The sequence below is a fragment of the Heterodontus francisci genome, chromosome 38 (assembly GCF_036365525.1).
Source record: "Heterodontus francisci isolate sHetFra1 chromosome 38, sHetFra1.hap1, whole genome shotgun sequence".
NCBI lineage: Eukaryota > Metazoa > Chordata > Chondrichthyes > Heterodontiformes > Heterodontidae > Heterodontus > Heterodontus francisci.
In genome coordinates this window covers 15,194,522-15,210,126 of record NC_090408.1, presented here as the reverse complement: position 1 = coordinate 15,210,126, position 15,605 = coordinate 15,194,522, and the positions used below count along the sequence as shown (strand labels likewise).

The 15,605-nt window shown below is 42.9% G+C and overlaps 1 protein-coding gene across 1 annotated transcript in view; it reads left to right on the top strand.

Annotated features, from left to right (window-relative positions):
- Window positions 1–14,712: 14,712 nt before the first annotated feature.
- Window positions 14,713–15,605, top strand: part of LOC137352312 (lamin-B3-like) — a 58,741-nt gene continuing 57,848 nt past the window's right edge. Inside the window, exon 1 of the mRNA XM_068017597.1 lies at window positions 14,713–15,193. Within this exon, the coding sequence (XP_067873698.1) occupies window positions 14,859–15,193 (335 nt within the window). The 5' untranslated portion in view covers window positions 14,713–14,858. The remainder of the gene's footprint in view (window positions 15,194–15,605) is intronic.

Here is a 15,605-nt window from a genome sequence, read left to right as displayed (position 1 = left end):
CAGGGCAAATGCAGTAAAATGTTTTATTTCTGCTTCTCCGCAAGAAATCGCATAGTGTGAGGTATTCAAGCAGTAAGACTTCTCTGGCATGTCACGTGCACTGTCTGAAGCCGGAAGACCTGTAACAAAGAATCTTCCAGTACCTTAATCCTTGCTTTATGTGAGAGCAAGTCCCATCACTGACAGCCTGCAGTGCTTTATTCCTTTCCCACAGTGTTTTCTTCTTCTGTCACTGTAACTTGACTATCACTTGTTGTGCCGAGTGTGGTTCCCTGTGAAACCAACCTTTGAGGCACTGCGAGGTCCTGCGTGGGGGAGGAACAGTTATTGATGCAGTTGGTTGCAGTTTGATTAGCGCCGTTCCCGATGCCATCCCCCAGGCTGGGTCCTGAAAGATAGTGTACGACTGCACCTTGAATGTTCCTCCATTCCTGTACCCTTCAGGACACCTCTTCAGGTTGTCTCCAGAGACAATTTTAAAAGATTGCTTGCCATTCTGCTGGTTAGTGAATATTTTGACTGTTCTTTCATTAATAGCAGAGTGTATTTGAACAGGTTTCTTCCACTTAGGTCTCAAACCAGGTTTCTGTTCAAACTTTCTCTCCTGAACTCACTCCCTGGTTACAGGTTGCCAAGCTTTGTTAGTTACCTGTTTTTGTCTATTCTTCTCTCTGATCCTCTGATCAATTTCATGAATTTGATCTGTTATTCCTTGTTTCAAATCTAATTGTTTTTGTCGGGTCAAGGAATCAGAAAGCATAGAGGCAATAAAAGAACCGTAAGTGGTGTATGGATTTCAAAACCATACAGTAAATAATATGGTGTTCCAGGGAACTCTGTCCCTGATGCACAGACGGGCACATTACTTAGTGATAACTGTACTTCCATAATGATGGCGGCCCACTTATTCCTTCTGATTCTCAACAAATTAGTCAATAGCTTTTTTACTTCCTGGTTTTTACCTTCCACCAGTCCCGTTGCCTTCGGATGACGTGCTGTGCTGTGCTCTAACCCAATCCTCATTTGCACACAATAGTCTTTGAAAACTTTGGAAATAAAGGCTCTGCCTTGATCAGAGTGTAGGATTTTGGGTGCACAAGCTACAGTAATTATTTCAGTTATAGCATTGACAAGTACGGTTTCCGAAACAGGTTTCGTGGGGGCCAGCAGAAAGAACTGCAGCCATCAACACAAACGAGAACATGTTCATCCCCCATTGATGGGGTTAGTGGTCCAATAACAGCTGTTCTCGTTTGTGACTCGGGGGTACCTCCTGGACACCCCTGGGTAACTTAACTGGTACAATATCAGTCGGGGTCTCCGAATAGATGGATATTCTTTTGGATTCTCTTTCGTCAGGTCTAATAACTAAATCAGTTCCTCATCCTGATCAGCTGCCCATTCTGCCCTAGTGATTACATTAACTATGGCAGGCCCCTCTTGAGCGGGTGTCATGCAGACTGAATATTTTGCTCTTCACTTAATGTTTTACTGGAAATCCCCAGTTCTTGAAGTTCCAGACACTCATCACCCTCTGTGTAAAGAACGTGCCTCGCACATCCCCTCTAAACTTTGCCCCTCGCACCTTAAACCTAGGTCCCCTATTAACTGACTCTTCCACCCTGGGAAAAAGCTTCTGACTATCCACTCTGTCCATGCCACTCATAACTTTATGAACGTCTATCAGGTCGCCCCTCCACCTCTGTCGTTCCAGTGAAAACAATCCGAGTTTATCCAACCTCTCCTCATCGCCAATGCCCTCCAGACCAGACAACATCCTGGTAAACCTCTTCTGTACCCTCTCCAAAGCCTCCACGTCCTTCTGGTGGTGTGGCGACCAGACTTGCACGCAATATTCTAAGTGTGATCTAACTAAAGTTCTGTACAGCTGCAGCATGACTTGCCAATTTTTATACTCAATGCTCCGACCGATGAAGACAAGCATGCCATATGCCTTCTTGACTACCTTATCCACCTGCGTTGCCACTTTCAGTGACCTGTGGACCTGTACGCCTAGATCTCTCTGCCTGTCAATAATCCTAAGGGTTCTGCCGTTTACTGTATACTTCCCACCTGTATTCTATCTTCCAAAATGCAATACCTCACATTTGTCCGGATTAAACTCCATCTGCCATTTCTCCGCCCAAGTCTCCAACCGATCTATATCCTGCTGTATCCTCTGACAACCCGCATCACTATCCACAACTCCACCAACATTTATGTCATCTGCAGACTTACTAATCAGACCAGCTATATTTTCCTCCAAATCATTTATATATACTACAAACAGCAAAGGTCCCAGCACCGATCCCTGCGGAACACCACTAGTCACAGCCCTCCATTCAGAAAAGCACCCTTCCACTACTATCCTCTGTCTTCTATGACCGAACCAGTTCTGTATCTATCTTGCCAGCTCACATCTGATCCCGTGTGACCACCTTTTGTACCAGTCTACCATGAGGGACCTTGTCAAAGGCTTTACTGAAGTCCAGATAGACAACATCCATTGCCTTTCCTTCATCAATCATCTTCGTCACTTCCTCAAAAAACTGTACGTAACTAACTTCCCCTTAAATGCATCTTTGCTATTCACCTCAACAACTTCATGTGATAACAAGTTCCACATTCTCACCACTGGCTAACTAAAGAAATTTCTCCTGAATTGCCTATTGGACATATGGACCTGCAGTTTTAGTCTCCCCAACAAGTTGAAACATGTTCTCTGTGTGTACCCTAACAAACCCTTCAGTATTTTAAAGATCTCTCACAGTACGCTTCTCAGTTTTCTCTGTTCTAGAGGAAAGAACCCATGCTGTTCAGTATTTCCTGATTGTTGTACTTCTTGGTTGTAGTCTCATCCTTGTAAATCTTTTTTGAATGTTCACTCCGTTCTTCTCTATTGTGTTTGAAATATGGAGACCAGAACAGTATCTAGTACTTATAAGTGTGGACTAACCAAGGTTTTTGTAAATTCGTATTTAAGATGTTGGCATTTCTGCAAAGGCCAGAACTAATCGCACATCCCTAATGACCCTTGAGAAGGTGGTGGTGAGCTGCCTTTCTGAATCACTGCAGTCCATGAGGTGATGGTATCCGCACAGTGCTGTTAGGAAGAGTTTCAGGCTATTGATCCAGCGACAATGAGGAAACAGCAATATAGTTCCAAGTCAGGATGATGTGTGTCTTGGAGGGCAACTTGCAGCTGCTGGTGTTCCCATGCGCCTGCTGCCCTTGACCTTGTAGGTGGTGGAAGACATGGTTTCGGAAGGTGCTGTTGAAGAAGCCTTGGTGAGTTGCTGTAGTGCATCCTGCAGATAATACATACCGCTACCACTGTGTACCAGTGGTGAGGGAGTGAATGTTTAAGATGGTGGATGGGGTGCCAGTCAAGCAGGCAGCTTTGTCCTGGGTGGTGTTAGAGCTAAACCCATCCAGGCAACTGGACAGTATTCCATCACACTTGTTACAACCAGGTGAGAAAGAGGTATAGGGTTCCGCTCTCAGCCTTTTACTGGTTTGGCCGTAACAGGGTTTAATTTTTAAAACACTGTGTTTTCGGATTCCCCTCAGTGAATCCTTGCTCACTGCTCTCTAATTGTGATTGCAAAGAAATCAACCAGACTGGTTTTCTCAGCTTTAAACAAGAAAGATGCAAGTTTATTAACCTTAAAACTCTAATTCAGTTAAAACTACTAAAAGAACATGACATGACCACGCTAGCATGCATATGCGATAAACACATATGCTAATAGAGACAGAGGAGGAGAAAGAAGGGGAAAGGTTTGAAATAATGGCTGGAATTCAGTTACTGGTTTTGGATTGGATGTAAAGTCTCTGATTGAAGTTAAGTCTTGCAGTTCACGTTGGGGCCCAATGCACACTTTCAAACTTGTTTCGCTGCTCTTCTCTCTTGAGGCTTAAGTTACTTCCAAGGGTCCCTGGAACTTTGCGTGAGAGGCAGAGAGAGAGGCGCTCTCTTCTTGAAGTTCACTTGCAGTGTCTTTCCAAAACCATTCAGTGAGCACAATTCAATTCCCCAGGTCTGACAGCAGGTTAGTCATGTGGCAGCCTCACCTGCAAGATTTGTGGATTCCTTCTAGCTCACCAGACACTTTTTGTGGGCGGGGGGGGGGGGGGGGGTGCAGGTGGGGTGGGGTGCTGACTCAATAACACTCAATGTCTCTTGATCATCACTATGGATAAAATCCATCTGGCTAATCAAATCAGGGAGTACTCCCATTGTCTTCTTCATGCAAGTGTGCAGCAGCCCTGTTTTCAGCCACTGTTGGGATCTTTTTAAACGAGTTATTTCAAGACCAGAAACAGTTCAAAAATAATTTTCCATATGACGAAATTAATATGTCTCATTTTGGCAGGTGTGGTTTCTGTCACACACTCCTGACCTGTGCCTTTTAGATTGTGGACAGGCTTTGGGGAGTCAGGAGGTGAGTTATTTACCACAGAATATCCAGCCTCTGACCTGCTCTTGTAGCTGCAGTATTTATATGGCTGGTTCAGTTCAGTTTCTGGTCAATGGTAACCCCAAAATGTTGATGGTGGGACACTCAGCAATATTAATGCCGTTGAATATCAAGGACAGATGGTTAGATTCTCTCATGTTGGAGATAGTCATTGTGTAGCACATGTGTAATGCAACTTTTACTTGACGTTTATGAGCACAAGCCTGAATGTTGACCAGGTCTTGCTGTGTCCCGGTATGGACTGCTTCATTATCCGAGGAGTTGCCAATGGAACTGAACACTATGTAATCATCAGTAACTATCCCCATTTCTGACCTTATGTTGGAGGAAAGGTCATTGATGAAGCAGCCAAAGGTGGTTGGGCCTAGGATACTTCGCTGAGGAACTCCTGCAGCGATATCCTGGGGCTGAAGTGATTGGCCTCCGACAACCAGAACACCCATCCTTTGTTCCTGTATAAGTTTAACATAACTTCTCCACTTTTGAATTCTACTCCACTAGAAATGAACTCCAGTCCTTTGCGTGTACGTTTTATGGCTTTGTTGACCTGCATTGCTACTTTTCATGATTTGAGAGTCTGGACAACTAAATCCCTTGCACTTCAACCCACTTAGTCTCTTAGTTTGCAAGGAGTGAGTAGGCTCCTTACTCCTTCTTTGAATTAGACTTTCAATGTAGGCCACACCCTTGTGATCTTCATCTCTCACCTCTGCAGTCAGACTAGGATGCAAGCTCTCCCTTTGGCTAGATACTTCCTGGACCATTCTATCCCACTGCGCACTAGTGCTCTGTGAGTCTGCCAATGGAAACTTCTCTCACCTAACCTCTAACATTTGTGCAGTGATTGACTTTGAGCTGGTGTTGCAAAGGAAGATCAAGTGCCATCTTCATGTCAGCTCCTCACCCTCTGGATGCTCTATATTTTGTTGACCTCAAAGTGAAGAGAGGAACAAGGATTAGTGTGATGGCTGAGCAGAGTCATCCCTGGTGAGACCCATCCCCACGATGTCCATGACTTGCTCTTTGAGTGAGGAGAGGATCTGAATGGGATGTTTTGCCTTCTTCCATCCTTGCTCCCTCCCTATTACTGTTTGCTAGCTTTGCCTGGAAGAGTGAAGGGCGAATGTTGCTGGTAGCCGAGTTGGACGTTTTGTGATGTGCACATCCCAGGTTGAATGGTAGTTCTGGTGTGCAAAGGGTGGCTGTGGTGCGATGGGCAGTAATAGTCAACAGAGTAGAAGGAGCAGAGCGTGGCATTAGGCGTAGACAGAGGTAGAGTAAAGAGTGATTCAGTGAATGGAGGCGAATGCTGGACGAGGGAAGAGTGGTGAGTGCAAGAACTTCTGATATTACAGGATTTAAGCACAGAGTGATATGAAATTGGAGTTAGGAGTTATCTTATTAACCCTGCTCAGGTTATTAAAAAACATCCTACATTAGAGCCAGGTCTGTGGGGTGATACTTCTGGAGCTGACACACACTACTACTTAAGCCTAAGTGTACCTCACCTTTAAGAGGTGCAGGCTACTTTTAAATAGTTGCAGGAATGGCATAAACTGAAAGCTCCGATTAGGCAAGCTGCCAATGAACAGCGGGACTAACACTGGCACCCTGTGTAATTATAAAGAGGGCACCCAACCAATTTACCAGTCTTGCCCCACCCACCGTGACTAACCCAATATCAGCCTGAAGAAAAAGCTTTACAGAAATTTCAATATTTAAGTCAATCCTTGATCCATGCAGCTGACAATGTTTACTGTTGTCTTCAGAGTACATTTTCATTCTTATTGCCTATTGGAGCGTAGAGTGAAAAACCTGGTGGGGAGAATCGTGTGACTATTACAGAACCTGCAGAGCTTTCCTTTCATTAGTGTCAAGCTATTGCCATGTGATCCTGATCAGATTTCCCGCTCTTAAAGGGGAATGTCAGTGAGTCTTGGAAACTGTCCATTTATTCAATCTTTAATTCTAAAAGGTATAATATATTAACTATATCTAAAGATTACCTAATTAATCCTATTATACCTACAATTCCATCATACCGCCCCTCTTGACCCATATAAAGACGAACAACTAAAATAGCTTGTTTAAATAATGCATAAAATATAAACATTCAATAAAGTGTCATTACCCATTATATCAAACAGTGCAATAATAGAAAAGACTACATTGACAACATTCATAGTCGCAGTTTTACATGGATCATCTAAATTCTGCAAAATAAATCTTTTAATTCTATCACAAAGTTCAGACTAAAACTATGCGAAGCATCCGTGATCTGAGGACACAAATTGATTAAAAAGATGACTGTATCTTGTCATGATCCTGTACTTTTTTTTCGAAATACGCGGTTTGCCTTTAAAGCTTGCAAAGGATCAGTAATTGCTTTAAGAGCCGGCAAGTCTTAGGGGTTATAGGAAGGTGCATTTTCGTTGCCTTAGAAACAGCCATTTGGAGACTGCGATTCAAGGGGTGCATTCTCGTTACCATGGAGATAGCCACTGGGAGTGAACCTGATGCAATACATGTGTTACAAACTGCCAGTTCAAACTGAATTGTAAGACAGTTTGAACACACAGACAAAAGACACAGACAGCTGTGATGAGCACAGCTGAAAAAGAGCTCTCTACCATTTAAACTGAAGTAATAGGATTTTAGTCTGTTTAATTATTATCTCTCAAAATTCTAAAACAGAGATCACTGGTAATTTAAATTGAAGATAGGGAAGTTAGACTGTGACAATCTTTTATCCCTCAAAAACTCTAAAGTCAGATTGATTCTATTGAAAGTGTTTGCAAGTTGTTAATTGTTGAAATTCATCGCCGAAAAAAGAAGCATCACCTGCTGCTGAAGTTAGCCTACGGGCTGTTCTACGTGGAAGAACTTTTTCCCCATCAGACAGCTGCGAGGACTTGGAGCAACATCCTGTGAGGACGTCAAACAACATTGGACTTTTAATTTACAAGGACTCTATTTTTTTCTATTTTAAATGTTGTTTATATCTTCATAGTGTTTAAGAATTTATTTCTTATAATTAGAGTTAATTTGTTGACTTAAAGACACCTGGTTTGGTTAGCCTCATTCAGGAGTTAATAGGGGAGGCAGTGGCATAGTGGTATTGTCACTGGACTAGTAACCCAGAGATACAGGGTATTGCTCTGGAGACATGGGTTCAAATCCCACCACAGCAGAAGGTGGAATTTGATATCAATTAATAAATCTGGAATTAAAAATCTAGTCTAATGATGGCCATGAAACCATTGTTGATTGTTGTAAAAATCCATCTGGTTCACTAATGCCCTCTAAAATGACCTAGCAAACTTAGCTAGCACTGTGGGTGTACCTACCCCACAAGGACTGCAGTGGTTGGACTGCATGGCTCAAGAAGGCAACTCACCACCACCTTCGCAAGGGCAATTAGGGATGGGCAATAAATGCTGGCCTGGCCAGCGACGCCCACATCCCATGAATGAATAAAATAAAATTATACAATTTGGTGGGTTTTTCTTTAATTTGGAAAGTTTTAAAATGATATGTTAGCTGATCTGTGGAACAACGGGATTGAATTAACAGTGCATTTGTCCTACCACAATTCCGAATCGTATATTTTAATTGGGGCTTTGACAGGAGCAGTCGGGTGTAACAATCTCAATTACAATTACAAACATTTTGACCAGACAGGGGATTTCCAGTAAAACATGAAGTGGAGAGTTAGTTAATGATACTACAATATAGATCTTGAAAGCAAGATAAACACACACAAAAAGGTAACACCTATATGCTAAGAGGTCAGATGATACCTTAGAAACAGTATAAACATGAGAGGTTCCGAATCAAAAAATAGAAGTGTTGAATTCCTCAAACATTGTTTACTTGGGGGATTTAAGGTAAAAGTTTACTTTTCAACACTTCTATTTTTTGCTTCGGAACCTCTCATGTTTATACTGTTTCTAAGGTATCATCTGACCTCTTAGCATATAGGTGTTACCTTTTTGTGTGTGTTTATCTTGCTTTCAAGATTTTGAAATTTTGCTGGATATTTTAAGATATTTTGCTGTAACATTAGCAGGGTTAAACATTTGGATTCTATTTCAGAAATAAGATTCTGTGTTCTCTTCTCTTTGGCCTCCTTATCTTGAGAGACAATGGGTAAGCGCCTGGAGGTGGTCAGTGGTGTGTGGAGCAGCGCCTGGAGTGGCTGTAAAGGCCAATTCTAGAGTGACAGGCTCTTCCACAGGTGCTGCAGAAAAATTTGTTTGTCGGGGCTGTTACACAGTTGGCTCTCCCCTTGCGCTTTTGTCTTTTTTCCTGCCAACTGCTAAGTCTCTTCGACTCGCCACACTTTAGTCCCGCCTTGACTGCCCGCCAGCTCTGGCGAACGCTGGCAACTGACTCCCACGACTTGTGATCAATGTCACAGGACTTCATGTCACGTTTGCAGACGTCTTTAAAGCGGAGACATGGATGGCCAGTGGGTCTGATACCAGTGGCGAGCTCGCTGTACAATGTGTCTTTGGGAATCCTGCCATCTTCCATGCGGCTCACATGGCCAAGCCATCTCAAGCGCCGCTGACTCAGTAGTGTGGAGAAGCTGGGGATGTTGGCCGCCTCGAGGACTTCTGTGTTGGAGATATGGTCCTGCCACCTGATGCCAAGTATTCTCCGGAGGCAGCGAAGATGGAATGAATTGAGACGTCGCTCTTGGATGACATATGTTGTCCAGGCCTCGCTGCCATAGAGAAAGGTACTGAGGACACAGGCTTGATACACTCAGACTTTTGTGTTCCATGTCAGTGCGCCATTTTCCCACACTCTCTTGGCCAGTCTGGACATAGCAGTGGAAGCCTTACCCATGCGCTTGTTGATTTCTGCATCTAGAGACAGGTTACTGGTGATAGTTGAGCCTAGGTAGGTGAGCTCTTGAACCACTTCCAGAGCGTGGTCGCCAATATTGATGGATGGAGCATTTCTGACCTCCTGCCCCATGATGTTCGTTTTCTTGAGGCTGATGGTTAGGCCAAATTCATTGCAGGCAGCCGCAAGTGTTACATCACTTAATAATATCTGATATTGTGATATATTTATCCACTTAGAAATGTATTGCATATTAAATTCTTTAATAGCTACATAAAAGTTAATAAATCATCTCATGTAGTATTCTGTATACAACGACAAGAACCCCTCTCTATGTCTCTTTAAGTGGAGAGATATGTATTGAAGAGAGATTACCAGACCCTTATAATATCTGGGATATTTATGACTTAGCCATAATTATTAAAAATAGGCTATCTGAAAGATATTCTCTCTTAGTTTTCATCCTTGGAGGGAAAGCTTGTTCAATTCTTTGGACCCCAAATAAGTGTCTATAAGAGTTTGTCTGGTTTGAACTTAATTAAAGGAGATACATAGGGATGTACTCTTGATTTGGTTTAGCCCATATAAGGGGTTAAAGTCATAAATCACTTCAATATAATGATCCCTATACACCAGCACCTTCGAACTACAATAGGCAACCTGCCAGAGATCTTGCGTGCAATGGCACAGAGCACGGAGGAATCCAGCTCGAGCTTGTGTGTGATTACACAGCACCACATGGACACTATCTAGTCAATCATGGAATGAGTAATTCACTCTATGAGTACTGCAGTGGGGCCCACAACAAACGAGCATCTTGTCACAACTCTGACAGCTTCACTAGGTGCTTAGATGGCTGCCATCGTGGCTCTGGGATCCAGCATCTCCCCATCTGTCAATCCAAGGAGAGCAGAGATAGAGCATCACAACACTCATTTGCTCTATTCTCACATAAAGCACAGGCAATGCAGAAATGCAGCCCCATGACAGTGGCATTGGCTCTGTGGTAGAGGCTCATGCTGTCCTTTCTCTGGATGACAGCACACCTGCTCCCCTGCCAGCTTCTGACCCAGTGCCTTTATTGGTCCCAAACAAGTGCTACCCCAGCCAACACCAGGATATAACACTCACAGCTCCCACACTCTTTCAACAGGGCGAAAACTTTGTACGAGGTCTATAATAGGTCAATGGCCCTCATTGCCAGGCAGAAAGCGATTGCACATGGATGAAGAGGAGAAAAAGTTGTAAAATAGATAATGTTCATGATATAAAGTAAACAGTTTTCATTTGTTTGGTTTGCTCTTCATCTTCATATTCATAGTTATGTAGGAGGAAGACACGCGAGGTCGTAGTGTTAGATACATAGGAAGGAATATAGGAGTCGGAGTATGCCATTCAGCCCCTCGAGCAAGATCCATCATTTGATTAGATCATCACTGATCTGCATTGGAACTCCATTTACATACCTTGTCTCCATATCCCTTAATACCCTTGTATCACAAAAATCAATCAATCTCTGCTTTGAACTTTTCAATTGACCTATCAACAGCTTTTGGTGGAAGAGGGTTCCAGATGTCCCCCACCTTCCAACTGTTAGAAGACATTAGAAGGTGGGTAGACGGTGTGGGTCAACTGGTGTTCTGGGGAAGGGATTTCTTCAAAAAATCTCTCCTCAAATATTTGGTGCCTAACAGATTGTAATATGAGCTTTAAACTTCAAACAAATTTATCAAACAGAAAAAGAATGAGTACACACTAAAGTGTTATCATAGATATTAAATTTAATTCTTTGAGTAACTAGAAAATAGCTGAAAGTTGTAACTGCTGTGCTAAACGAGGTATTTTTATGTGCCAGTTCTTTTTATTTTATCCTCATCTACAGAAGCTATCTGGCCTGATACCATTCTCCAAAGGCAGATGTCTTGATTTGATCCAGTCAGGCTGAGTAATATTTTCCAGAAGAGTACCAGGATCAAACAACTTTAAGTGACTGTTAAACCAATAATTTGCACCAATCTTGCAATATGTTCATCTTTGAAGAAAATGGCTTGGTCCCTCCCTGAGACATTTGGATAAAATAAAATGATTAGTTACTGCAACTATTGTAACCAAACTAAACCAAAGCATCTTTGTTGTGATTGAAGTTGTTTTTTTCTTACATACCTTGACGGAATTAAAGAAACCAACAACATTCTAAGACTAATACAAAATTAATTCATTTTTGTCACAATATAGACTACACAAACTTTGCTCTCCAGGTTTGTGATCAGCCCCTTGACAGATTACTTTGTAATGTGCACGTTCCATATTATAACTTTATATATATAACAGATTACAGACTGCTGTGCTTCACAAATATCGAGTATTTTAGTAATTTCATAGCTGACGAACATTAGCACTGCATGGAAATGTCTTTTGAAAGAACTGCCATTTCAAATGCCCAATAGACTTCCATTATGTGCTGTGAAATTGCAAAACAAGTGATGTATAATAGGACTAGACACGGAATGTACCACAGAAAGAATCAAAACTAAACTCCATAGTATCTGTCAAATCATACCAACTACCTTCACATACTGCATCATTATCAGTTTTATCTCTATATATTTCTATATTGTTTTTAAAGTATAACTCATGTGACATCTTAAAAATCATCTCAGTCCCAGGATATCAATGCAGAAGTTCCACAGGGTAATGTCCTAGGCCCAACCAATTTCAACTGCTTCATCAATGACCTTTCCTCCATCATAAGGTCAGAAGCGGGGATGTTCGCTGATGACTGCACAATGTTCAGTACCATTCACGACACCTCAGATACTGAAGCAGCCTGTGTCCAGATGCAACAAGACCTGGACAACATCCAGGCTTGGGCTGATAAGTGGTAATTAACATTCATGCCACAAAATGTGCCAGGCAATGACCATCTCAAATAAGAGAGAATTTAACCATCTCCCCTTGATGTTCCATGGCATTACCATCACTGAATCCCCCACTATCAACATCCTGGGGGTTACCATTGACATGAAACTAAACTGGACCAGCCACATAAATACTGTGGCTACAAGAGCAGTTCAGAGGCTGGGAATTCTGCGGCAAGTAACTCAGCTCCTGACTCCCCAGTGCCTGTCCACCATCTACAAGGCACAAGTATGATGGTATACTCTCCACTTGCTTGGATGGGTGCAGCTCCAACAGCACTCAAGAAGCTCAACATCATCCAGGATAAAGCAGCCCATCCACCACCTTCACCATTCACTCCCTTCACCACCAACGCACAGTGGCAGCAGTGTATACCATCTACAAGGTGCACTGCAGCATCTCACCAAGTCTCCTTCGACAGCACCTTCCAAACCTGTGACCTCTACCACCTATGAAGGACAAGGGCAGTAGATGCACGGGAACACCACCATTTGCAAGTTCTCCCCCAAGCCACACACCATCCTGACTTGGAATTATATCACCATTCCCTCACTGTCGCTGGGTCAAAATCCTGGAACTCCCTTCCAAACAGCACTGTGGGTGTACCTACAGCCCAAGGACTGCAGTGGTTCAAGAAGGCAGCTCACCACCACCTTCTCAAGGACAATTAGGGATGGGCAATAAATGCTGGCCTAGCCAGCGATGCCCACATCCCATGAACGAATGAAAAGAAAGTAAATTAACATGGATTGGGAAAAGCCATTCGGCCCATCAACTCCATTGATGTGAAGTAGAAGGTGCCAGAGTTTCATACACACGTATTCAAATGCATGCACAAAACACTGTGCTAGTGGGATTCATAACAATTAAAAATACTTGAGAAGAAGATCACATTTTTTAATCATTAAGACAGGAATGGTGAACTATGGGGAAACTTCAAAAGCTATGATTTCTGATCGGTGAGAGATTCCCACAGTTACTGGGAGCTGAGACTAAGGATGCAGTTAGACAACAATTTAAAGCGATTCCATTTTGTACCAACATTGCAGTTATAAATGTCGCCAGAAACTGGTGTCAGAGCCTGACTAACACTGAAATGAAGCAATTCTCTGCTTCACTTCAGGAAATTTAAGCTTTCACACTTGATTTGTGTTTCATGTTTAGCACTGGTATGAAACAGTTTCAGCTTTCCATTTGTGGAGTGCAAGTGCATAAGACACAATTAAGAACTGAAGAAAATCAGTCATTTGGAACCTTACAGTGTCAGCTGTGTCTCAGTTGGTAGCACACTTACTGCTGAGTCAGAAGGTTGTGGGGTCAAGTCTCATTTCGAGATTTAAGCACAAAAATCAAGGCTAATACTCCAGTGCAGTACTGAGGAAGTGCGACACTGTCAGAGATGCAGTCTTTCAAATGAGATGTTAAACCCAAAGCCCTGTCTACTCTCTCAGGTGGATATAAAAGATCCCAGGGCACGATCTCAAAGAAAGAGCAGAGTAGTTATTCCCAGTGTCCTGGCCACATTTATTACTTAATAAACATCACCAGAATAGATTATTTGGCCATTATCACATTACTATTTGTGGGAGCTTGCTGTGCTCAAATTGGCTGCTGTGTTTCCCACATTACAACAGTGATACACTTCAAAAGTACTTCATTGGCTGTTAAGCACTTTGGAGCATGCTGTGGTCATGAAAGGCACTATATAAATGCAGTCTTTTTCATTGTTTTTGAATCAGTTACAACAGGGGCAGCAAATTAGAAATAATAAATGTTTAAGTTTTGTCCTGAGGTGCTACATGGAGTAATTGTGTGATTATCAAATCTTGCTTACAGCTGGTAGCTTAAAATCTCACACCCAGAATCTGATTGCTCTGGCTGCCTCCCAATCTTCCATGGCCTTGTCCACACCTGGGTGGTCCTGGAGAGGCAGCATGTTGGTACATGCTGGTACGCTTGAGGTCTTCTGTGACTGGTGGGCACCGTAGGAACTGGAGGGCACAGTTGACAAAGGGAATAATACTAAATTCGATAAGCTTTGTGATTTTTTAATTATCTAACTTACTATTAGTTGCGCCCCTCTAAGAGGGGGATTAGCTTTGTTTGATGACACTGTGGCAACCCAAAGTGTTTGATGAGAAAAGACATGCAGAAGCTGGGCTCCCTCCTCAGATGGCAAGGCATTGTGGAGCTTCCCTGTTTATGACACTCCCCATTACTCGTCTGTCAAAAATAGGCACACTCAAAATCTGTCCAATGTTGGCTGTTTTAAATAATGATGGCTTTAAACCACGTGGATTATCCTTGACTATGTTTCCAACACATTTAACATGTTAGAAATAACACTTTAAAACGGTGCAGCGATGGAAACAGTCTAATGGTGAATAGAAGATCTTTTCGTAAAACTATGTGACACAATATAAACCTACCCAATGGTATCTTACTCACCTATCCTTCCTCCCAGAAACAAACTAGGCCTTAGGTCGAAGTGCAACTTCTGATTTTATTATTCGATACCGTGACGAACAGCGGTGTTTTATTGAGCTATTTAATGCAGTTGGACTATAGGTTGGGTGGCAGAACTGATCTCAAACTGTGAAGGAAATGTTTCTGAGATCCTCTACTCCGCACCGCCGGCCGGGCTCCGGGGCGAAGCAGAGCCCGGGCAACATGAGCCGGCTCCAGGAGAAGGAGGATCTGCAGCAGCTCAATGACCGGCTCGCCGCCTGCATCGAGCGGAACCTCTTGCTGGAGACGGAGAAGCAAACGCTGCTGCAGCAACTCGCCGACTTGCAAGAGGACAGCGCCGACAGCCGTTCCCGCTATGAGACCAAGCTGGCCGACACCAGTAAGGCGCAGGACAGGGCGGCCAGCGAGCGGGATCGGCTGCGGATCGAGCTGAACTCAGTCAATGAGGAGCACCGCAACTTACAGGGCAGGTGAGAGCAATACAGGCACCTCAACCCAATTGAAACCCATCAGTGCTTCCCAGCTGGTGGATTCCTCCATTCAAAAAGTTAGCATTTATTTTCTCCATTCTGATTATAAATGGTAGGACGTAATATAAGTTGACAAATTATGTGGAGAACCAAGTTAGTAGTTGTTGCTCTTGTCACCCAACCGGTAGACATGGGATCTCCAACAGTCAGGATTTAAATGCAAGCAGCCTTTTAAAAAAAAATCAAAAGAATTGTCAAGTGGTCACCAGCCAGTTGACTAAATGAGATTCTAAACGTCAATGGGATGGCACACAATGATGTATCTAAAGGGTATTCAATAATGGTCACAAACTGTTCATTCCACATTTGCAAATTTTGGGAGGCCTGCACTTTGGATAGATTGGGACTTTAA